Here is a 26,574-nt window from a genome sequence, read left to right as displayed (position 1 = left end):
GGCGGTCTTCTGGCTGTTCGGTAATTAAGAGAAGCTGGTGTTCAGTAGTTTCAGCGGTGGTTCGTGAGGTCAAGTGTCCGATTTTAGTTCCAGACACTCGACGACCAAGTCCCGCTGACTCCCCTCGTGCGAACAAGATGGCCGCCGTTTTCTATTCCACGTGGCGTTTGGCTATACGAACAGCGGCCGCCCAGGGAGCACTTAATAGTCGGTTCTTTTGAACTTAATGAGCCAGGAGGGTGGTCAGTGTTCGGTAGTTTCAAACTACCGAACCAATATTCAATATCTATGCAGTGAATGGGGAGAACACACAAATAAAGAAGAAAATCTTAAGTAAAAGTCAATTTTCTTCACACCGGTATTTTACCGGCACAGCCGGTATTTGTGGCTGTGTGGCCGTTGCAGTTATTGCAGGAATACCAGCAATGTAGTGGCCGGTATTTCTGTTTGATGGAACTGTTACAGCATCTCCCAGATCTGCATGTTGTGTCCAGTGAAATCACGCATACATCATTAATTATGCAAATTAGAACAGCCAGTATTTTTTTTTTTTACCAAGAAAGGTGGCAACCCTACATACAATTTATGAAATTTTAAAATATATAAAACATAATCCAAAACATAATCCTGAAAACTAAGGCTTTTTTTTTTTAAAGCAAACCTGTCATGACAAGCTCACTTTCGAATATCTTTATCTTCATCCAATATATATTTATCATAGTGACAAAAGATTTAATTAATTGCATATAGAGGAACTTCCACTTCCTCCATTTTAACATAATCTAATAACTAACTAAAAGTTAGCTATAGATAATACTGTTTTTTGGTTTTTTAAAGTTCTTTATACATTTTTGTAATTTTATTTACGCACTTTGCCAGGCAAAGCTCAGTGATTCAGAACAAGATGCATTCACCAGAGGGAAATCACAGCTACTACAGTGCAGGGACTGTAGTTGCTGTGAGAGGTGGTAGGGGAACCACAGAACCACCTCTATTCCAAGAACTGATTGGCAGATGAGGGACCATTTTTGTATAGATATATTATAAAATCTATGTGTTTGCTTCACTTACAGCATCTGTCTGTATAGACTCATCTTCTGGCTTAATTTTTATATCCACCACACCATCACTATGGCGGAAAGCGCAGTCTGCTAGGGCATCATAAAACTGCAATTTCTGTGCCTTTAAACCATACTTCTGTAGCCATACTTTGGAGCTAACACAATCTTCAGGGCTTGGTTCTGGTATGGACTGGTTCTTGTTTTCTAAATTAAACACAAAGGAGAAAGCAAGGTATTTCACAACCAGAAAGACGGAATGGTAAAGTTCTGCCTTAAAAAAAATAAAAACCAGTTTGTGATGCAACCCTTGCCTCTAATGTTTTGCCTCTACCATTACTCATTCTGTCGCCAGTGTTCCTATCTGCTAAGTATATTGTACATATAATATGGAAATGTAACATAAACCAACTATTTATAAGAGCACGGGAAACAGTCACAATATTGTACTAGCTTATTCAAATGTCCCTTCTGTATTTAAATGTTTAAAAATATAGGTCAAAATACCTGTCTAATACTGGTTGCATACCAGCTCATTAACCCCCTCCTGTGTTAAGTTTGGCATGACTCTCCTTTAATAGAACACGTTAGAATGATTTAATAGCATATGCTATAGGCAGCCAAACAGTAAATAGTGGTTGGTTGGATGTTTGATGATATTATTGAATTGTGAATATGTCAAACAGAACTCAATTATTAAAAGAATACTGCAAACTGCTGAACTTGGAGAAGCAGACCCAGTGGGTCAGAGAGGATAGGGCGCCCCCTAGTGAATATCTATATATACATATGTACAGAGGATAAAATATAACTTTTAATAGTTAATACATAAAAATGCTTAAGGTAAGGACCCGGAAACAGAAATAAAGTGAAAGTGAAAATATCATACAAAAAATAATAATAATAAAGAAAGAAAAAATAATAATAACTAGATGGGAGGATATAGATGGATGTGAGAGCGTGCTGGGTGGGGATAAAGTAACTTGAGGTGATGTCTCAAGAGTTACTGTATGAACTTGTAAACACAACAAATACATTTTCTTCTTGTTTTATTGATTTATAATGTAATTATTAGATGTAAAAAATAATGCGATCTACTTGAAACCTGCAGTTGATTTGAGCCAGTCTGTCCTACTTAATATAGAAATAATGACAGAGGGGAGGTTTAGTACCTCTTGCAAAATGTCTTTACTTTTACTTACTTGATTAGTTTCCTTATCATTTATTAAGAGATAGTGTAGGCACTAGAACTATTTCATCTGATTGAAATGGGTATAGTGCCTGGGGTCTTCTGGTGTTGTCACTCCATGATTCTCAGTAAACACATTTGAGTGACTTACTGAACATTGAACTTTGTTTGCTTGATTAAGCAGCTCTCTATACAAAGAGCAATGTTGGCCAGTTTTACGCGATATTATTTCTGACTCTATTTAACGAATTAAACATTAGGATGTCAATGAGTACCTCCAGATAGAAAGAAAATGCAGGTGTTCTCTGTTAGAAGCAAAATATTATTATTATTATTTATTTTAAAATGTATTTTATGAACAATGAATGCCACAAGGTAGATCACATTACCATCTTCAGAGGCATAACATGTTTTTAGAACGTCTTGTAATTTTTCCAGAACATTTTGGGCTTCAATCAGTTCATTTGAGATCAACAGCTCGTCTTCTCTCAGGTCAAGTTCTGGAAAACAAAGATCCAAACAAAGATTTAAAATTAATATTTACATTACTTAATTTCAGTTAATATGTAATATCTTTACATTAGAGAGGCACAACTGTCTAGTGCAGGAGAACACAAATGGGGTTCCACCAAAATTTTGTAAAACAAAATGGGCGCGGGCGGCAAGGGAGCACTCTCCCCAGCTCAGCTCCATCGCGCGCACAGCAGTGATGCCTTAGCCGGAATATGACGTAACTCCGGCTCCGGCATCACTAAGAGGTGTGCGAGGGAGCTGAGCAGGAAGATCACTGCTCCCTCGCCGCCCGCACTGTGCCGCACGCCATCCACTCAGCAGCCCTACTGGACCCCAGGGACCGCACGTCCAGCCCAGCAGCCCCACTGGACTACAGGGACATAAAGTCTCCATGCCAGCACTCCCAAAGGTTGGGAGGCTGGGTGAGGTAAAATTTAAAAAAAAAAAATTGTGTGTGTGTCTGTTAGGGAGTTTGTATGTGTTTGTGTGTCTGTCAAAGAGTATATGTGTGTTTGTCAGTGAGAGTGAATGTGTGCTTGTCAGTGAGTGTGTTAGTATGTATGTGTTTGTCAGTGAGAATGTATGTGTGCTTGTCATTGAGAGTGTATATGTATTTTGTATGTGTGTCTGTCAAAGAGTATGTGTGTTTCTCAGTGAGAGTGTGTGCGTCTGTCAAAGAATGTGTGTCTGAGTGTGTGTATGTGTAACTGTGTATCTGAGTGTGCGTATGGGTGTGGGTGTATGTCAGTATGTGGTTATTGGTGTGTGTGTGTGTGTGTGTGTGCCAGTGAATATCAGTGTGTTTGTATGTGCCTATGTGTGTGTGTGTGTGTGTATGTCAGTGTGTGTGTGTGTATCCGAGTGTTTGTCAGTGTGTGTATATGACACTGTGTGTATGTGTATATCTGTGGGTGCAAGTGTGTGTATATGTCATGTGTGTGTGTGTCTGTGTGTCATTGTGCCACCATGTGCCAGTGTGTGTATCGGTGTGTCAGATACATACACACAAACTCATACACACTGACACACACAAACAGATACACACACCTTGACACACAGATACACACATACACACAGATATATCTGTGTGTCAGATATACACACACACACATTACACATATACACATACAAACAAAGAAACACACACTGGCACAAACAAAAACCGGCGCAAAAAAGAGGTGATGTCAAACGGTTCCACAGGAAAAATTAATTGGGAATCCCTGGTCTAGTGGTTTATTACTAGACAGTTGTGTCTCTGGCGTAAGCATTATAATCCTAACATTTATAAAAAATTAAAAACATGTAAAGAGAACAAATATTTTGTATATAGGGTTACAGTAAAAAAATATTTTTAAAAACACTGACAACATGATAGATTGCCCTCATTGCTAAATGCATATAAGGCCACTAGTCATGGGCAGTTCTTGCTTTTTAATCCCTGTTGACAGCGATGAGATTTAACAAAAGAAAAATGACAGATTGGTTTTCTCAGACAGAATAACACCCTGGCGGCAGCAGATACAGATCAAAACACATTCAACAACATCCGATTAAGAGTTGCCCTTTTAATACACCTGTTTACAGTATGCAGGGAGTACAGCTGCAAACTCATCAATGATGTCAGAGTAGTGTCTAGATATGTAAAGAAAATATGCTTCTTAACAAATCACACAATAATGCCAAATACCATGGAATGTCACTATGCTGGGCTGGTGTACCATTGAAATACGCAATTGTAGCAATAGTGACTCAGTTATTACTAAGTATTACCAATCTGCTAGTTACAGGTGTACAACTTGCAAGTGCAAGGACTGTGCAATGTTTGTGAAGTTATTTGTGTGCACAAATTATGAAAGTGTCGCAATACCTTTGCACTGTCCGCTAGCACAATGTTTGGAACCCAGCTTAGTTACCTGCAAGTACAGTTCTCCATACCTAGATTGCAGTCTTGATTAGTGCCTTTTTGGTTTTCCAGTTACTTTCCAAGAGAATAAAAAGGCAGGGAAGTAAGATAGAAGGCACATATGTGAGTTAGAGTGTCTAGGCTTAAATGAACACTCCAGTCACATAAAGCACTTCAGCTTTGAACTTATTCTTTATGTGTCTGGAGTCTGTCATATTAGTGACCTTTCATAAAAGGGACAATTTCAAAAGAAACATGTGACGGACCTCCCTGTACCCCTGGCGGGGTACCTCCACTAAGGACCGCTTCCTAGCTGGAACAGGGGACAAACCGCAGCACTTCTGCCCACAGTCGCCGTGGCTTGACTGGGGCCCTGAACCGCTCTCTCCTGAAGTTAAATGGGGAATTCGCTCTAGACATCCCCAGGCACTGGACAACACTCAGTGCAAAAAGCCTGAAGGGAATGATTATACTCACCATAACAACTACAATAAGATAGAGTACCTTTCATTTTTTATATACAGTGTCACTTTACTAAAATGACATTATATAGGATTAATATATATTGTTCCACTGGGATGCATAATGGTTTGGGCATCATCCAGTAAACACGTGATATGACTGATTTATCCAAAGCAACAGGTCAAACATAGAGCAATATAGGACACAAGCATTGTGTTCATTTAAAGATAATGGGATAATTGACGAATATTCAATGCTCCTCTGGCCTTCACTAATTAAAGTGAGAGTAATTGCTGCTGCATAAAATGTCAAGCTGCTGGCATCAAATTCAATCCATAATAACCTAGGAAACCCTTTCCAGCTTTTTACAATTTTAACCCCTCAAATTCTGTTTTACAATACATGTAAAGTATATAATTACAGTCATTGCCTGCCCAAACTATATCTCCTTAGCTCCTATACTTATATTCAGGGGTATTGCTGATAGGGGTACCAACCTGGGTTGGAGCCTTGAGTGGGATGCTAAAGAGCTCTGGTTCAGATTTTGGCACCCTATCATTATTAGCCCTGGATCCCCTTTAATATTGAGATAGAAACAAAAAAACTCAAATTACAGAATTAATTTGTGGCAATGACAGTTTAATGCAGCATATTTGGAGTTGATTATACAACTCAGTGTTAGGGTATTTTCAGGAGTGCTTGGTTTTAATTATACAGCAGGTCTGTAGTTTATAAGAATATTCTGAATTCAGGGGAGATACAAGTCAGTTTATGTTGGAGGAGTCATAAAATGTACCCTTGCTACATTTATTTCTAATTCTTAAAAAAATACATATGTTATCATTTCCTATTTCAACAGCATGTGTTATCAACAGCAGAGCTTTGTGTCTGTTCTAGTACTATCTGCCTTTGCTATTGAATAATATATAAGTCACGTGTATTATGTAAGATGCTGCCAATTAATTCTATCAAGGCCACAGCATGGACGTTAAAAAAAAAAGTTAACATAAATTACAAGTCACAAACAGACACTAGTTATTATCTTTAATCCAAATAGCTGTGCATTACGTTTATTATTTTTTAACTCAATAGAAAGCTACCATATTGTACATTATTAAGAACAATATTCATGAAAAGAATACAACAAGGTGAAAATAGCAGACCTTTGTATACATTAGATACAGAATAAAATGATTTTTTAAAAATAACACGGCAGTGCTTATTTAATAAATACCAAATTGGACTGAACTGCAAAACATGGGCATAAATTAGCTGATTTGGAAAAATCAGCTATGGTCACAGCTTGGTTATTTTAGCCTTAATTGTGATTATTGGTTTTCAGTTCACTGTAATGCGGTGTTGCACATTTTTATCCAGGGATCTGATTTTGTTAAATGCACTGGACATCATTCATGAACTGAAATCTAGTGAGTGTGGAAGCATTACATATTTTTTTATTATTTATTTAAAAGAACAGGAGGACAGCATACATGCAGTTCTCATAATACAGAATTCCAGTTTTAACAAAAAACACTATGATTCTTAATAAACGTTATTTATTGAATCATCTACGTCTCCCAGCCTCTAATTTTAACAGTAAAACATTCTCTCCACATGCATTGTATGAACAGCCATGAAGAGAGAGACAATAAAAAGAAGAAAAGGGAGAGGAACAAGAGAGGAGAGGAGGAAAAAGAAAAACATGACAATAAAGGGGGGGACTTCTCCACTGAGGGTGTTATATAATAAAACTAAGTTGGCCACCAGGTGACTCTGTTAGCAACTTAATCACTATATTCTTAAAACTTTGCCTTCTCAGGAACGTCTAACCCCAACCACATCTGCGCTAGAGCTTTCCTCGCTGCAATTAAATTAAATAGCTTTTCCATTTGCGATGTTGGTTTTACTACTAAGAAAGGCCAATGGTCCAAGTCTATAAGCCTATAAAATACCGATACTAGAGGATCTTTTACTATATTCCAATATTCTAGCACTTTGGGGCAAATACTCCACATATGGAGGTAAGTTCCCATCAATCCACAACCCCTTCAGCACAGATCTGACGTAGTTTTCCCCATTCGGAACAGATTCACAGGGGTAGTATACCATCTATATAACATTTTGTAAGACTGCTCGTGTAGTGTTACCCATATGGAGGATTTTGAGGATGGCTCCCAAATTTCCTCCCAATCACTTCCCTCTAGCATCTGTCTGTTTCTCATTTTTCAATGTACCTAAGTTTACCCCATTCTCCTTATGAATCACAGATATGCATATATATAAGTGTTATTAGACCTTTTTGTGGTGTCTGTGACACATAAACTTTAAAAAAAAAGTGAGTGGGCTGCCCGCAGCAGATTTTACTGAGTTTCCCTTGGCGATAGTTGCAAATATCTAAAATGATCCCCGGTGGATAATGGGGCTGTCTCTTTGAGATCACTGAATGGTTTAAGTACATTTTTATCATATTCTTTAAGTGCATGTACCTTTGCATCCTGTGTTCTCTACTCTTTTAAACTCTCTTGCCCACTGTCTGGGTGGAAAGGCTCTATTGCTCAAGTAGGGAATGAGGGCAGATGGGGTACTTTATAGCCGATCTATCCCATATTCTAATGGAGTTTATAATGGGTGGGCATTGGGTATGTATGAGATGTATGTCTCTTTTAGGGACAAATTTGAGGTAGGTCAGATCCCATTAATAGCGTTTCCAGATCCACTTACCTATGCGTATCAGGGTGAGAGTGCCAAGTCAGTATTTTAATAAATTGTGCAAACAAATAATAATAGCATAAGTGGAAGGCCAAATCCCATTCTCTGCCTAAGGTGATACAAAAGATTCCTGGCTCTTATCATGTGTTGACTTTGCCAAAAAAAGTAATCCATAGCCTTGGTAAGTTATCTAAATTCTTTCTTGTCAGTATGACTGGAAAATAAAAAGTATCCTGGGCAAAACGTTCATTTTTATACTACAGATCCTGCCTATCCAAGATACTGTCTCATCAATCCATTTATGTGGGTAATTTATAAACGTCCTAATCAAGGTGAGATAGTTTTGCTGATATAGGAACGATGTGTTAGCTTCAAGTTGTAGGTGGAGCCAGTGGTGTATTTTGGACTTGTGCTGCCCTAGGCGTGACAAAACTCACGTAAACCCTCAATCTAAATTTGCAATGCTAAAAATTGCCCTGGGGCCCCCCACAATACGTCTACCCCCCACCCCATACAAAGTGCTCTAGTGCAAAAGAGATTGTAGCTACAATAACCAGTGTTTTGTCACTCTCTATAAACACACTCAACATAAGATAAATAACATAAAAGGTGAGAGCTAACAACACACACACAGTGTATACTACCACTTTTGGTCTGTCTTTAGATGAATGTATTCAGAGATATTCTGCAATGAAGATACAAACAGAGACGATAGTGTAGTATGTACAGTACAAAATGAATCTGTAAAACCAAGTCGGTTTAACTCACATGTTGCTGAGCTTATTAATATAGCAGGCTCAGACTTTCAGCGTATAGACAGGTATCTCCCTCTGGATCTTTCTTTACCACAGTTATATCTTCAATACGATCACCGCACAAATTAGGTTCCAGGCAGGTGAATTATAAAACGTAATTTATTAAGGGAAAGAATATTCCAAATAAGTGTTAAAAATATAGAAAATGCAAACAAGTACAGCAGCACTAACACATTTCAACCATTGAAGGTCTATCTCAAAGTGCATATCAATCCGTCTGTGTTTTCCCGCTTTTATTTCATAATTTGCGCAGCTTTTTCCAAATCTTGCGCGCTTTTCCAAAACTTCCATGTTCGTAGTGCAATCTTTTCTCCATGACGGTCGGCGTTCTACCATAAGGTCTGACATCATCGACGTCCCGCTGTGGCATCCAACTTCATCGCGTGAATATGAATCTTTGTTCTCATATGCCATCTTACACGTCATCTTAGATTCTGGCAAATTAGTATTTTCCAATCTTTATATACTACTCCACAGTACTTACATAAGTCCATTATTAATAAAAAAAACAGTGGCGTACCTACCACGGTCACAGGGTTTGCAGCTGTGACCAGGCTCCTCACTGCAGGGGGCCCGGCCGCAGCCACGACCCCTGCGACCGTGGGCTGACTAGATACCACCCCCCTGTGTTCCCCCTGTCATAGGGGGGCCCAAGAGGTAGCCTGCTGGCCACCTAATGGACCCTCCCGTTCCCCCGGCTTGCAGCAGAGTTCCTGTCAGATGCGGCCTGAGTTCCAGGAGGAGGTGATGGTCGGGAGAGGGGGAAGACAACTGGCGCAGATGGGACTGCGGTCTCTGTGCCAGTCCTACAGGGTTGCTGGACGGGCGGTCCAGATCCCCAACCAACCCCACAGGGATGCCAGGAGGAAGAGGTAAGCGAAACTTCCCCTCCCCAGCTACATCCCAAATGGGTCCTGGGGGCAGGGGATGAGCCTGCGATACCCACTGACCCCCTCCCAGCAGCAGAGCAGTCATCTGGGCAGAGCGCTGTTAGCCTCTGCCCCCCTTTTTCTCTGGTCCAGAGCCTGACTTACCACGGGTTACCCCAGCAGAAGAGCTGGCCTCTGCCCCCCAAGCAACACCAGCAGTTTGCCTAGCTGAGAGACCGAGTGTGCTGCGCTGTCCCACTACAAACTTGAACCTACAGGCCAGCACAATTTATTGTGGGGGGGGTTACTCTGCGTATTTTTCTTTGTGGGTGGGCTGCCCGACTAACCTAGGTACTGACCGGCAGAAGGTCAGGTACCTGTTTAGTCTTCCCCCAAAGGGTAGATGTGTGACGAAGTGCCCTTTGCCACTTGTGCCTGTAGGGGACTACTAGCTAGCCTCCTGCCTTCTGACTATGGCCCCTGTGCTGATAGCTGTATTTTACCCTGCAGAAAGGTTTATTTGTGCATTTCTGCCGGGGCGTTTGAGACTTTCAGTATGTGAGTAGTGCTACCCCAGATAGCTATGCCATGGAGCCTATTCGTGTAACGAAAGACTATGGAAAAGACTTTGGCTCCATGGCGATTGAACTGTATGTATGTGATCTGAGCGCCATTCGGTAATAATGTGCGCTCAGATCTAAGCTATCTGGGGATATGTTGCCTGTATATGTTTTACATTGTGTAATTTTATGTCTTTTTGTAACCATGTGGTTAATGGAGTCTTGCCTCTGTCCTGGGAGATAATTTGATTACTTACCAATTATCTCCAGGATAGAGAGGAGGGATTGTGATGTCACTGTGGGAGTGTTTTGTTTGTATTGTCTGTTATTGGCTAATATCCAATATGTGTCCCATTGTTCCATCAGGTCCCCTAGGGGAGTGTCCACCTGGTGGACACTTGCATAAATACCGGGCAGGTAGCCCTCAATAAACTAGACCTACTTGCACCTTTCTTGAAGCCTTGGCTCATGCTTGGGGGAAGGGATACCTACACTCTGGGGATTGCTATAAATCACTTACTCCCCAGAGTAGGCTCTTGTAAGAGCTTGATTTGTTCCTGCTACGCTCTCTGGATTTAGGAGAGGTTCACCCACTGGGAGCTGCATCCTGGTCGTGGATCCAGGGTGGGTGAGAGACGGCGAGACCCCGGCGCAGCTGCATCGCTGGAAGTGGGGTCCGCAGTGCTGATGGTGTCTGTTGGAGTGCTCGAAATCCTCGGCAAGTGCTAGGAGCATCAATTGGCGGAGGTGCCAGCGGTCCATCACATATATAAATACCGTAAATTATATAAAAAGGAATAATCTCAAAGTCTACATTTAGTCCTTTCCGGGCTATAGTATCAAGATCAAAAATTCACTCCATCTCCTTTTTATGTAGTTTAAATATTAATATCACCCCCCCTCCAATGTGTAGACACTTTTTCAATAGCACAACATTTTAGATATCTACTATCACCATTGTGGTGTTCTGCAAATTGTTTAGAAACATTATGGTTAAGGAATTTTTTGTTAATGTTATTAATATGTTCCCTAATTCTGACTTTTAGCATACGAGATGTTTTTCCCACGTATTGATACCCACATGGGCAAGTTAGTTGATAAATCACATATTTCGTACCACATGTGATCAAAGATTTTATTTTATACTCTTTACTAGTTTGAAAGGATTTAAAACTGTAAATTTTCTTACTTTCTTTCCATAGTTTTGCACCCCTTACAGTGTCCACAATAATAAAATACCTCAGAATTCATAAAATCTTTTTGATTATCCTTTTGTCTAAAAATCTAGATGTTAAAAGCTGTTTATAATTTCTAGCCCCCATAAAAATCAATCTCGGATTTTATCCTACAAATTCTGTTATATCGTTGTCTTGTTGTAAAATGTACCAATTTCTCTTAATAAATTTTCGTAACTCATTCTGTCTAGAGTTATTGTTAAAAATTAGAGGAGTATTTTGCTCTTCTTTTTCTCCTTTTTTATCCCCTTTTTCGTCTTTATTTTTATATTGTATCAGTTGTTTCTGGTCCAATATTTCAATGCCGTTACCAGTCTCATCTAATATTTTTCTATCATACCCTTTGTTGCAAAATAGTTTTTATAAAATCTCAGCTTGTTCTCTGAAAATATCAACATCGGGCGGTTAACCCGTTCTCCCCTTGCATTTCGGGTAGTTTATTACCCTAATCTCACGCGGCGACCGGCTACCCAGACGTGGGGCATCCTCTTTGGAACCGTCCGTTCCGTCCGGGCCCGGTCCACGGGCGGGTGCTGCTCGCGCATGCGCAGTCGCAGCTGTGCATCGCGGCGGCCAAATTGTGTGTGGCAAAAAGATTTTGCCGCGTTTTTCCCAGCTCGTGCGGCTCCCTGAGGGGCGGGCGCGAGCTGATTGGTCCAGACAACTGGCTGTCAGCTAGCCAGTGCACCCCAGCGGCCATTCCTGAGGGAACACTCGGTAAGCTGACAGCTCAGTTTTGTTCTGTGCCTTGCCTGCAATTATTCTGCCCATCACTGCAGTGTGTGATTAGACACTGTTTATTGTGACAGGCAAGTAACTGCTTCCACTGTTATTTTCTCACTTCTGTACTGTGTAGCCTGTTTAGTTACCTCTTGCTAGTACCATGCAGACCCCTAAAGCACTACCCCCACTCTGGCTGAGAGTGTCTCCAGACACCCTTTAACCACTGAACCTGGGCTCCTACCCAGCCAAGGGGAAGAGGTAACCCCTATGGAGCTATTGAGTTCCATTCACTCCTAGACGCTACCATGACCAAATCAGTCACCCAGGCCATCTATTCCGCAATGGGGACAATGTTGGATACTATATCCCACTCATCACTAACCCCATAATGGCGTCTAACCGTAACCCTGAGGTTACCCGCCCTAAGGCCTCTGAAAATAAGCCAATAGCACAGGGCGGCCGTAAAGCCACCGCAAAGACCCACCATGTGGGTGTGCATGCCTCCAAAACTGATTTTACGGACAGGTTTCGTCCTGTCAACATTGAGGTCATGGCGCCCATACGAAAAAGAGCCACCCGCCGGGCAAAAGCGGCGCGGACATGGAAAAGGGCAAAAGCCTTAACAGACTCGTCCGACATGGATTCGGAGGAGGTATTGGATGAGTCCGACGAGATCGGCTCCAATGAATCCGAGGTTTCCTCCCCGGGCCAAAGCCCAACACGCAAAGCAACCATAACCACTGTAGATAGCACGGATACATCCGCTATCCTGGACCCACAAGGGGAACCCCTATTTGACCCCGATGCTTTGCAGAGCATGTGGCACGCTACTTTATCAAGTAGAGATCAGAAAAAGATCTCCACTTGATAAAGCCTAAGGGCGAAACGTGTTGTGGTTTTTAAACTATGTTGTTTTAAATAAAGGTATTTTGGTCACTTTCTTACTGTGAGATAGCCATCTTACTTTTTATTATAATTATTATTTTACTTTTTTACTACTACCATCCTCTTATCCGGCACCAGAAGTGTTTTTACTTTCCAGTGAGGATATTACTCCCAAGAATCCTAGGTGGGGATTATACCACTCAAGCTGTATTCATTGAACAGTTAGTCTGTTCACCTAAATGTGAGTAACCACTTGGTTTTTTATCTTCTCACCTCTGGCATTTTATACTTTTAGCACTATTGCTGTTCCCGCTTTTTTTTTTTTCAAAATTCTTTATTTTCAAAATTTTCAACTGTTAATGCAGGATACAGAATAAAAAAGGGGTACAATCCTTATATTCAGGTGAGTTACGATTTGGCGTTTCAGGATTGGGGATAAAGAGACTGAGATAGTTGTGGTTGGTGTATCGGATGTCATTAGCGATAGTCTCTTGCGTTGACGTTGGCTGTTGATCTCAGGGATGTCAAGGAGGTGGGCTGTAAGTCAGTGGCCGTGTATATGGGCTAGTACCTTGTACGTCTAGGGGGGTTACAGAGGCGGGTAGGGTGGTTGGAAGGCGGGGGAGTCGCGCTTACGTTCTTAGGTCTCTATGGTCTCCATGAGGCCAGTACCTCACGTCGTGGTGCGGGGTTGGTTCGGTGGATAGGCCTTGATCTGTCTGAGTCAGTGCTCTGTGGTGGGCGCTTCGGATCAGGAGCCTGCTCGGGGGGGGGTGGGTTTCGTGGTGAGAGTTAGGGGGGAGGGGGTGGGGGTGTTCGCCCTTTGTAGGTTTCGGGTGATGAGGGGTCGGTGTTGCGGGGGGGGCGTGTTGCCGTTGTTTCCAATTGAGAGTCAGCAGTTGTGTGAGGGGGGGGGGTTGAGGTGTTAGTTTGGAGTGGGAATAATATTGATGGTTTGATTACCAGTAGTCTGGCGAAGGCGTTTGGGGGTTAGGGAAGGTCTGAGCAGTGATAGCTTGGAGGGGTCGTGGGGGGGGGATCGGGGCGATTGTCTTCCGGAATTGGGAGGATTCAGGGGTGGGTCAGTCTATATATGACCCAGGGGTCCCATATTTTGTTGTGGTGGTGGGTTGTGTCGTGGAGTAGGGCCGATAGATTGTCCATCTCCCTGGCTTCCTCTATTTTCTTGATGGTTGTGTCCAGGGTGGGAATGTGTTTGTAGCCCCATTGTTCGGCGATTGTGCATCGCGTGGCTAAGACGATCTTGGCGAGTAGTTTGTTTTGTGCCCTGAATAGGGGGGTATGAGGTTTGGATAGTAGCCAGATCCATGGGTCTAGTGGAATCTCAGTGTGTAGGAGAGCTGATGTTAGGTCTGCCACTTTTGTCCAGAGTTGTGTTATGTGTGGGCAATGCCACCAGGCGTGAATATAGGTACCCTGAGACCCACAGCCCTTCCAGCATTCGTCAGTGGTCAAGCATTTCATCTGTTTCAACCTTAGGGGCGTCAGGTACCATCTGAGGAGCGTTTTATAGGCCTGTTCCCTGTGGTTTACACATATGGTAAGGGAAGCAGTCGCCTCCCATATTGCCGACCAGTCCGACGGGTCATTGGGGGGGCCAATGTCCCTTTCCCACGCCTTGGTGTATGCGAGTGCTTCTGTCGGGGAGGAGGAGTTTAGTTGGAGGTAGATGAAGGAGATTTGGCCTTTGCGTATTGGAGAATGTAAGCAGTCTCGTTCGAATTGGGTCTGGGTAGCGGTGGCCGTGCTGTTCCCGCTTTTATTTCCACATATGGTCCCCTAATCAAGAAAGAATACTAAGACCTCATGTATCCCATAAGTGGGGATTATACCACTGTATGTTATCCACACTAGAGCTAAGTCCATAGCTCTTGAAAACGTGAGTAGGACCATATACTCTTTTATTGTTTCTACCCTTTTTGGGACATACTACACCATCAGTTGTTATTTTTTTATTTCATATGATGCACAAAGACGCATCTACACCACTCTGAAGAATCCCCCACTGCTAAAGACTGTATTCACCTCTACAAAGATATACCTCGTTGTTTGATTCATCTACCAGTCAGACTATTTATTCTGGACTTCTATTTGCTTATTATCTATTATATATATTGCATTTTAGTCTGCCTATTCTACGCTCTTTTAATTTATGTGTTTTTTAGTGGCGCTGCCTTCCTTTCTTTTTTCTGTACCATTTCTATTGTAAGGCCTGTGAGAGAGCCCTACTTTTTAGGTTTGCTGCCACTTTTTACTTATTTATTATTGTTTCTGTTGTATCTTGTATAGATAGAGAGCGCTGATCCCTTTTTTCCGTTCTATAGTGGGGGGCAGACTGTCTCACTTTGTAGAAGCCTGGCGCACACTAACGACAGATGTTTGGGTCCTACACACAATCTTAGGTTACCAAATCGAATTTATACAACACCCTGTCCAAACCTCCAGACCACATCGGATAGCCTTCTCCACACATGATAGGACCCTGGTAAGCGAGGAAATCCTTGTGCTGCAAGACAAGGGCGAGATCTATCAGGTCCCGTCATTTTCTCATGGCTTTGAGAGCAACCTCTTTCTAGTGCCCAAGAAAGACGGGGGGGGGTTCGACTGGTCATCAACCTATGCCCCCAAAATGCATTCGTGGGATACCACCATTTCAAAATGGAGGGAATCCATTGCCTTCGGGACCTCCTCAGATTGGAGGACTGGATGGTCAAACTAGACCTACAAGACGCCTACCTCACAATCCCCATTGCCAAAGACTGTCAACACCTTTTCCAATTCCAATGGGAGGGGACGACACGGAGATTCCAATGCCTCCCCTTTTGACTATCATCGGCCCCATAGTGCTTCACCAAACTACTGAAGCCCGTGGTGGCTCTCCTACGCAGCAGAGGTGTACGGATGATCATATATCTGGACGATATGCTGATCATGGCACACGATACCCAACTGCTTTGACAACACCTCTCCTGGGCACTGGCCCTCCTAGAAAATTTGGGAATTTTAATCAATTGGAAAAAGTCAATATTGACCCCATCCCAGACCATGGAATTCCTGGGATTCAACATAGACGCGACAAAAGGAACACTCAACCTACCGACCATGAAGGTCAAGAGCATCAAGAAAGAAATCTGCAGGACATTGGCACGCCCAATATTAACCTTACGGCAATTGGCCAGGATAATCGGCCTCCTCTCAGCCTCCATCCAGGCAATTTTCCCGGGACCCCTCCACTACAGGGCCCTTCAACAGCTAAAGGCCACACATTTACGCTTGGGGCACTCCTATTATGACTCCGTTCCACTTGACCACGAAGCCAAACAGGAACTCAACTGGTGGCCCCAACACATGGAAGCATGGAACGGCAGAGCAATCTTTAGTTTTGCAAATAACTTCAAGGTTCTGCCTCTCTTGTTAAAGATCCTGTGCAGAGCTGTTTTGTGGACTGCCAAGGTTACCACCTGTGTAATATCAGAGGTTAGATCCAGAAACTAATATATACCTCCCCTTTGTATCCCCCTGGACACACAGGCTTGAATAGACATTTCTTATGTAACACTATTTTAACGCCATTACTTTTGATGAGCAGGAGGCACAAGCCATATCATAATATTTTGTCTCTTTAATTCTCTTAGGAGTAGTCTCCTTTTATTAGGTTTATTCAGGCCACTGACATTTAACAGGGTATTTTTTTCAAGCCATTGATAGAAAAAGTAAAATAAGTTTATGGAGTAGAGGATGTACCCTCTGGAATATACATCTGCATGGACTCTACAAACTCCTTTCCGGTATTGTCTAAGAATTTTTCCCAATACTGGTACATTGCCCTTAGTTCACATGGACCGTGAAGGGGAAACTGGAGAAAGGGAGAGATGGGAGAAGGAAAAACAGAAGAAAGAAACATAAAATGAACTAAAACTTTATAAAACAAAATAGACCAACTTAATTGGTTTATTCGTTTCCAGGGTGATCGGGGAGGGGGGGAAGGGAGAGTCATCCGCCCATCAGAGGATATTGCCTCTCACGAGGAAGACTATAACATAGTTTTACATGCTTAGTGCATCATTAGCATACGTGTTCAACATTATCATTGGCTGCGGCTTGTTAGGAGGTGAGCAGCGCACTGATCATTCCCATGGCAATAGGCTCAGACCCCTGTCTGGAATCTGAAAGTTCTCCGGGATCTCAATGCCTAGTCCTTGAAGGAACTGTGGGTTAGTGCTTTATAAGGCAGTCGTTTTCCTTTGAACACTAAGAGCTGAATCAGGTGCCCCCAAGTAAACTTAAGGTTGTGTGATCTGAGGAAGTTAGCAATTGGTTTTCAGTGTCTCCATCTCTGCAAGGTCGCTGGTTCCAAATCCTGAAATATTTGCAACTCTCCTCTTTGGTATTGAAAGTCTGGGAAAAAATTGCATCTCATAATTACATCCCATAGGGGCACAGTTTTTTCTCCTTGAGCCCACAGAGCTCGGTGCACACGATTCATGTGTCAGAAGAGTTTGTGGATATCAGGGAGATTTGATTTAAATATGCCCCTAAGCAGATTCTCCAAGGCCACGTCATCAATGCTTTCAGGTAGGCCTCTGAACCTAGCATTGTTGCCTCTGGCTCTATTAGATAAATCTTTCAAAGCTGTTGATTTCTTCTGCTCTGCTTATGAGTGAATTGGTAAGAGTTGCGGTGCTATTATGATCACATTTGCCACACACCTATCCAGCATCTCTGTTTGGGCACCAACTGCCTGGATCTCTGCCCTCACCTTTCTAGCTGGTTGTTAAATTTCCCTGGCTAAATATGCCTTAACCTCAATCAGAGAGCGGAGGATCTCTCCCGTGCCCTCTGGTGTGGCAATTACCTGTGACTCCATTGAGGATGATAACCAGGCAACACAGAGTTGCAAGGGCTCAACCCTCCATTTAAGGTTTTCAATGATGGCCGTGTAGTGTAGAGCATTGCGGCCACCGACTGGATCCCTGAGCCATGCTCCTAAGCATTAAGTATTTTACATCAAGAAAGATGTCATGCAGCACACATTTCTGTCACACTTCTATGAATAATCTGTGAACTTGGGCTTAGGACACATGTTTACTGCTATCTTGATTTGTTTTCCTTTTTAAAAAGACAGACAAGGAGGTGGAACTATGGTACAAATATATTCGATGCATATGGCATTTTGCAAGATGATATTATATTGTCATGTGCATTCTTACATTCTTGTTGCTTTGGGTGTCTATTCAAGCACTGATGTACAAGCAAACCATCTTATGAGATATTATTCACAAAGGACTAGGCGCTGCATGGGTGAATTAAGGAAATTTCTTAACAAGGAATTTAGGGGACTAAATTCCTTAATTTACTGGTATAGTTTCTGGTCTAGTTGCAAATACCTGCTGCAGAGGTGGTCTCCAGAATGAGTGGCAATGGATATTCCAATTGAAAATGTGTGCATGTTCATCCTACAGTAGTTAGGCTCTTATTATAGTTTAATCCATTGATACATTTTATTCCTTAGCTAGTATAGGGAGCCCCCTAGACACCAAGGAACAAGAGAAAAGAAATAGACAGCACACAGCCATCTGAAAACTACAGCATTATGAAAGAATCCAAACAGGGAACCACCACTGACAATCAAGGACAGATTGCCAAGCCCCACAGTACTAGGCCACCAAGGGAAGGGAGAAAACCAAAACAACAGAATAGGACTGCAGTGCTGATGAAGAAAAGGTAAGCCAGTCGGAACAAAATGCCAAAGGATATATGGGAGATCACACTGCTCGTATCACAGCAGCTAACTAGTAACACCAGGAAGGCTTAAAATGTGAAGTTATATGCTTCTAGCAAGGCCCTAAAGTTACTCACCAACAGATGCCATGATATTCTCACCAGAACTACATTTTCACTCTCCAGTGAAATTTTGAGCCCTGTCTGTAGGTTCATGTTGTCCTTAAAATGCGGATACCTCATAGGTCAATGCAGACTTAACTCTTCTAAGTATAGTCACAAAAGAGAGCTCATGGGGCTCACCTATGTGGAGCCATGTCTAGGGGGTTCCAGGAAAAGAGGCTGCAGTTCCTGGGAAATGCTGAATGAAAAGCAGCAAATAAGCCAAAAAGAACAAGTACCCATAAGCAGGTTTCTTGACTCTCTGAGAGATCAGGAAAAATAACAAGGTACTTTGGTTAGGGGTTTCTATTTCCTATATTGTTTTCTTCCTGTCGTATCAGCTGAGTAGCTACTAGGAGTCGATATGTATAGCCTGTAAAATTCCCACAGAAATGTATCAGCTTTAACAGGAGATGAAATGAAGTCAGATTTATTGGACCCATTTAAGTCATTTCAATCACTTGTCTCTGTCTACAACTGGCATCCAAATTATATATTCAAATTTAGAAATATGGTTAAAAAGAGTCTACTAGTAGTTAGTTCAACTAATATATGTATTGCTGCCGCTAAAAATAAATACTGTATATTCTAAGAAATATAAGGATTGTTTGTTTTTTAAAGAGATTCTATAGGCACCCAAATGACTTCATCTCAATGTAGTAGTCTATGTGCCATGCCACTGTGTGTTTAACCCTGCATCTGAAACTTTTGCAATTTCGCAGGAACAGCAATGTTGTCATTGCAGGGTTAACATGCCTCTGGTGGCTGTCTAAAAGTGATTCCACAGCTATAACAGAGTTCAAGGAATACTATAGCGTTGGGAATCCAAATCTGTATTCCTAAAGCTATAATGCCCCTGTCCCTACTTGTATTCACGTCCACTCTGTGCATTAAAATTAAAATTATAAAAACAGTAAGTTTTATTTCCCGCTCAGAGGCTCCCACAGCACTGGTTACCTCAATTGCCTCCCGTGATCTTACCGAGGAGGCATGACCTCCTCTGAGATGGTCCAATGCAATGCGCCTATTGCGCATGTGCACTTGCCTTTTAAACCCCTGCAAGGGAGGATGTTCAAAGGTAGGGGAACACTATAGCGTTAGAAATACAGGTTTGTATTCCTAACACTATAGTGTTCTTTTAATTCTTTATTTAGTCATGAGCTTTCCTACAAGCAGGTTAAGATGTACATAACATCAAAATACTGTGATCTACATGGATTTTGCTTATGTATTTGATACAGTTCCACACAAAAGGTTACTAATAAAACTGAAAACAGTTGGCATAGATGAAAAAGTGTGCTCTTGGATAGGATACTGGCTTAAAGATAGAGTGCAGAGAGCAGTTATAAATTGAAAATTTTCAAAGTGGTAAGTGGAGTGACTCGGAGTTCTGTCCTGCGTCCACTTTAATCTGTTTAGAAATTATCTTGGAGTGGTCATTGAAAGTCAGTGTAAGTAGATAACACAAAATTAGGTAAGATAATACCTTTGGAACATGATATAACTTACCTACAGAGGAATTTGGATAAACTGGAGGCTGGGCAGGTAAGTGGCAGATGAGATTTAATACAGATAAATGCAAAGTCATGGAAGAAGGACCCCACAAGCCATGTATACATTAAATTGAGTTGAGTTAGGAATAACATTAAAATGAGAAGGACTTGTGAACAATTATAGATAACAAATTGAATTGGGCAACAGTATGCAATGTCGGTCTGCCATTGCATAAGCTAGTAAGGTGCTTACCTGTATAAAAAGTGGTATTGATTCACGTAATCAAAATATAATTTTGCTTCTTTATAAATCAATGGTATCAAATAAATTGTTTTAGCAGTTTCTAAAGATATTTTTAAGAAGGCTTGGATGCTTTTTTACATAAAAAGAATATTCAAGCATATGAATAATATGTATGTGAACAGCTTGCTGATCCAAGGAGAATATGATTGCCATTATAGAGTCATGAAGGATTTCCCCCCCCCCCCCCCCCCTTTTTATTACGTCATTGGAAATGGCTAAAATTTCTCTCTCTCTTTTTTTTGCTTTCTTTTGGATCAACAGCATAAAATAATAGGTTTCAAGCTGGAAGTTGATAGACTTTAGTTAATTTTATTCAACCTAGACTACTATGTAATGTGTGTAAATTATAAAGGTAGGTGAGAAAAATGAACGTATAGAGTGGACAAGATTAGAGACTGTAAAAACTACAAAGCTTGCAGTGGTTTATAAGGAGTGTGTGTGGAATAAAGAAAACTATTGATTGGAATTTTGAAATGCCCAGAGTTAACAGCCAGCCGAGCACCATACAAGATGAAGAGTTGAAATAGGTGAGCCCCTTGCAAATTGAGCTATCCATTAACTTTTTATTGGTCATTATTTAATAATATACCTGGAAGACTTTCTCCTTCTATCGGTTTTGATATATCTGAGTGTTCTTCACCTTGTGTTGAACTTGTGACATTATTCTTGTTTTGTTCTGAATATACATGAAATCTGTGTGAAAATAGAAACTGCATTGTAGATCAAACAATTTATATCACATTGTTTCTAATAGAAGCTTAATTCAAATAACAGATGTCTAGGGATACTTGGTGGGTTCAGCCATGGGGTACACACAGATCACTAATATTCACATAACATCACTAGGAAGTTTTTTATTGGTTACTTACATTAATATATTGTGTATTTACACTGATCAGCCACAACATTAAAGTGTCCTGCCTAATATCATGTGGGTCCTGCTAGTGCTTCCAAAACAGCTCTGATGCATCGAGGCATGGACTCCACAAGACCTCTAAATGTGTCCTGTGGCATCTGTAACCAAGATATTAGCAGCAGATCCTTTAGGTCCTGAAAGTTGCAAGGTGGGGCCTCCATGGATCGGATTTGTGAATTGGATTAAGATATAGGGAATTTGGACAACACCTTGAGCACTTTGTCATGCTCCTCAAACTAACTCAACCACCAGAACACAAGTTTTCCCAGCAGAATATTGTCCAGTGCATAACACTGCCTCTGCCAGCCTGCCTTCTTCGCACATGTATGAATGCATTTGGCCATTCACCTGATCGGAAAAAAAAAATGTGACTTATCAGACCAGGCGACCTTCTTCCATTGCTCCATGGTCCTGTTTTGTTACTCACGTCCGCATTGAATGCACTTTTATCCGTTGACAGGGGTCACCACAGGCCCTCTAACTAGTTTGCGTATATGCAGCTCCACAAGCAGAAAACTGCAATGCACTGTGTGTTATGATAACTATGTATCATGGGAGCATTAAACCTTTCAGCAATTTGAGCTACAGTAGCTCTTCTCTGCGATCGGACCAGACAGGCTAGCCTTCGCTCGTGCATTAATGAGCCTTGGGCACCCATGACCCTGATGCTGGTTCAAAGGTTTTCCTGCCTAGCACCGCTTTTGGTAGTGTGACGAGAGCAATCTCGCCACATTGCATTGGAAAAGCCTGGTTGCCCGTCTGCTGCCTTTAGACTATGGCCCTGGGAGATTGGGCCCTTTAAAAACCGTATTCAGCCCTAACAGAGGGCATGTCACTCATTCTGGCCCTTTAAATACAGTGGGGTCATTTGGTACTTGCCCTGTGTGAGCGGTGATACCCCAGATAGCTATGCCATGGAGCCCATTCATATAATGAAAGACTATGGGAAAGACTTTAGCTCCATGGCAATTGAACTGTATGTGTGGTCTGAGCACCATTCAATAATATGCGCTCAGACCTAAGCTATCTGGGGATATGTTGCATGTCTTTATTTTATGTAGTAAATGTAACCTTGTGTATTTTATTGTATTTTATGTCTTTTTGCAACCATGTGCTCAATGGAGTCTGCCTCTATCCCTGGATATAATTGGATTATTTTCCCATTGTCTCCAGGAAAGAGGGCTCTGTAAAACCGGTCTGAGCCAGATAGCCATGTGCCAGCCAGGGCCCAAAAGATATTTTACTAACTTTTGAACCCCTGGTCTGATTCATGCCATTTTTTTATATATTGTTCCCCTGAATGGATTGATTGTGAATATGTAATTTTTATGTGAATGTGATGTATGGTTTTAGAGTTATGAAAGTTGGGTAGAAAGTATGTTTAACTGTATGTATAATTGAGTTTCCTCTCAGGATAAGGGGAGGGAATATGTGGGATGTAACTGATATGTGATTGGTTGTTTTATACCTCCCTGTGGGCGGTCCTGTATTTGAAAAGACTATAATAAAAACCAGGCTGGATGTGCCAGCACCTGAGACCACTGCTTGACCCTCAACACGGAGCCGTGTCTCGTTATTGGGGGATTCACTGTATGCTGATAGAGACTGATTGCCAGGAGTGTAAGCCGCTTGGGAGCTTTTCCTGTTCGTTTGCTAGCAGCTATTCGTGAGGTTCCAGATCGGGAGTTTGAAGTGCTACCTTATTCCCTTGTATGCAGTTTGGGAGTTTGGTGCATTCACTTATATCCAATTCGTGAGTTTTGGTGATTCTACAGTAGCTGTGCCTGTCTTTGAAAAGGGGATTATAGCCTAAACGATTTTAACCCCTTGTCTGCTGAAACGGTCCGTAACAGGTAGGTACTATTGGATACTTGTAACATACTGTATGTCATAAGTTACAATCCCATTGAAAAACAAATCGTAAAAAAAGTGTAGGAAAAAGTGTAATCATAGGTGGAATTTAAAATACATACAAGGGATTTAAGTCAAATTGAATTGGCTGTGCTTATACCTGAGTTCATTAAAAAATTAAATAATGGGGGAGGGGACTTACAGCCAACCGAGGGAGTCGCATAGTGCTGGAGCTCCCCAGGGAAACCTTCAACTTTAGCCCAAATTGGTCTTTTTCATTCCCATTTCGGGCTATAATCGTGTCCACAGCCCTGGAGAATACTCCACAGCTCTTTTGACACTTTCTAATCAGAAGAGGGTAGACACAGCCCATGAAAGACATACCTGCAGCCTGCAGTTGCATTCAGGGACGAGGAGGCGGCCGATCCTTGGCCCTGTTTTGGAGCTTGCTAGTGTCGAGCCCTGTTCCTCCCCCTCTGGGCCGGTGGGGGATATCCCGGCCCCCACTGACAACTTGGCACTGCCAGGGCCGTACTGGGGATACAAAGCAGCCCTGGAGAAAAAAATCTATGCCAGCCCCATAAGTCATTGCGCCATATATTGTTGCATGTAATATGTAAGGCTATGTTTTGCCACCCCACATGATTGAGTAATATATATGCATATATATTATATATATATATATATATATATATATGTATATTGCTTTTTCTAATATAAAATATTGGTCCTTTCAGAGTAAAATGTTTAATTATACAGTAAGCATACTCACATGCAGACACAGACAATCTCACTGACACAAGCTCATTGATACACAGCCTCATAGACAAACAATCTCACTGATATACATAAGGTCATTGACATAAAAAAAAAGCAGTGTTTACATTGCTTCCTAGTGACAGACACTCAGACGGTCACTAGAGGTGCTTCCTGTGTCAGTGCGGATTGGCTGAGATCATCAAGCTTGATGATCTCAGCCATAGAGGCAGGGCCAGTCGAGGGGAGACCAGCACAACGTAGGGGGTGGGGGGGAAAGGTGAGTAAAAACACTATTTTTAAAAACACACACAGGCACACATACATACACACACACATACCATGACAGACACACCGTGACACAGGCACACACACACCGTGACACAGACAGACACACATTACATGGCACAGACACACACACACCATGACACAGACACACACGCACCATGACACGCAGACACACACACACACCATGACAGACATACACACACACATCATGACAGACACACACACACCGTGACACAGACAGACCGTGACACAGACACACACACACCGTGACACAGACACACATTACATGACAGACAGACACACACACATCATGACAGACACACACACACCGTGACACAGACAGACCGTGACACAGACACACACACACCGTGACACAGACACACATTACATAACAGACAGACACACATTACATGACAGACAGACAGACACACACACACACCATGACACAGACAGACACACACACACCATGACACAGACAGACACACACCATGACACATACATACACTCACATTGACACACATAATTGCTACCTGTGTGCTGGGGAAGCTGGCTGTTCTGGCTCTGCTCCCCAGTGCGCAGCTTAATGAGACCGGGGCCGGAATATGACGTCATATTCCGGTCCCGGTCTCATTAAGTAGAGTGCGAGGGCGGGGGAGCAGAGCCAGAACAGCCAGCTTCTCCAGCGGCCGCCAGAAGAGCCAACTTCCCCCCTGCGGCCGCCATCAGACTGAGCTCCTCCTGCGGCCACCAGAAGAGCTCCCTCTGCGGCCGCAGGTCAGCCAGCTGTCTGCCCCAGGTGCCGACGGCCCACCGGGAAATTTCCCTGCCCACCTAGCCAAAATACACACTTTCCTGACCAAGCAGAAAGGTGAGGCCTTGTTGCCAAGATGGCTGCCCTGCTGGGGCCTGCAGCCTGAGATGCCTCCCTGTGGTCATCCCCACTTGTGGAACCAATACTAGCGACATTTGACCGTGTCTGCACATCATTCTGGGCGATGCTCGGCGAAAGGGGGCATACCTCTCATCTCGCTGACCAAAGCGTGATACCCCGGAGCCGTCCTATTGCTCGCCGCCACAAGCACGTCTATTCCCCACGTATTCCCAAAGAAGCACAACTCAAAAGCCGGCGCAAACAACTGCCACGCTACCCCTCACTTCACCTGCGGAGGAACAGGCGTCTCCATCCTCGAAGTGCCCTGTCAGAACAGGAGGCCTTCCTGTCATGCTGTGAAGAGCGCGGGACCGCAAATCTGCAGACACACTGCTTGGGAAACACCGACCTGGACTCTATTGGGGCTTGTACTCCATGGGGGGGCCTCCTCGAGGTAGCTCTCCTGGTCTCTCCATCCAAGGGTATAGGTTAGGTGGCACACAAGTCTTACCTGCAGCTGGGCTGACATAGTGATGTTCTCTTGATATGCATGATCGCTATGCCTAAATCTGACACATCCTCCTACGGAGACCTCTCTGCTTAACTACCTATTTTACTCAGTGGTATCTGTTTCTTGTACTAGCCCACAGTTCTATAGTTCTGAAGCTTCCAAATCTACTCTGTTTAACCTATATTAGAGCTGTGCCTTGTTTTATCTGTCTCTCTCCATTAACTATAAAAAAAAAAAGTGCTGCATTATGGACATTTCCTATTCTGCTCTTTAACATTGCTATGTATACTCCTGTGAAATGTTTGAACCACCGAGTCTGTCATACTTTGCACTGCCTAAAATAAAGAATATATAAAAAAAGAAATAATCAAATAATAGCCTTATTATAAATTACTGTAAAAATGTATTGACTAAAGAAGGGACAGTTGACAAACTCTTTGAACTTTTTACTCCAGACTTTGAAAAGCAAACATAGCTATTAGTTCACTGCAAAAAATGGTGATGTAGAGCAGACAGATCATATCAGGGGTCAAGTCCTGGGGGGAAAAGTGTGGGAACTCACCCAAGATCCCCCCCCCCCCCCCATCTCCTATACATATAGTGCAGTGTGTGTATAATGAATGTAGTGTGTTTGTAGTAAATGCAGAGTATGAATAATAAATGTAGCATGTTTGTAGTGAGTGCAAAGTGTGTATAATGAATGCAGTGTGTTTGTAGTGAGTGCAGAGTGTGTATATTGAATGTACTGTGTTTGTAATG

At 42.4% G+C, this 26,574-nt stretch overlaps 1 protein-coding gene across 1 annotated transcript in view; it reads right to left on the bottom strand.

Annotated features, from left to right (window-relative positions):
* The window catches only part of VWA3B (von Willebrand factor A domain containing 3B), a 242,141-nt gene that overhangs the window by 164,044 nt on the left and 51,523 nt on the right, over window positions 1-26,574 (bottom strand). The window contains exons 7-9 of the mRNA XM_063459114.1: window positions 21,212-21,315; window positions 2,637-2,747; window positions 1,072-1,265 (exon numbers count right to left, since the gene is read on the bottom strand). Coding sequence (XP_063315184.1) covers window positions 1,072-1,265; window positions 2,637-2,747; window positions 21,212-21,315 — 409 coding nt within the window. The remainder of the gene's footprint in view (window positions 1-1,071; window positions 1,266-2,636; window positions 2,748-21,211; window positions 21,316-26,574) is intronic.

The sequence above is a fragment of the Pelobates fuscus genome, chromosome 1 (assembly GCF_036172605.1).
Source record: "Pelobates fuscus isolate aPelFus1 chromosome 1, aPelFus1.pri, whole genome shotgun sequence".
NCBI lineage: Eukaryota > Metazoa > Chordata > Amphibia > Anura > Pelobatidae > Pelobates > Pelobates fuscus.
The sequence above is the reverse complement of the archived record's forward strand: the minus strand, read 5'-3'. Positions and strand labels throughout refer to the sequence as shown.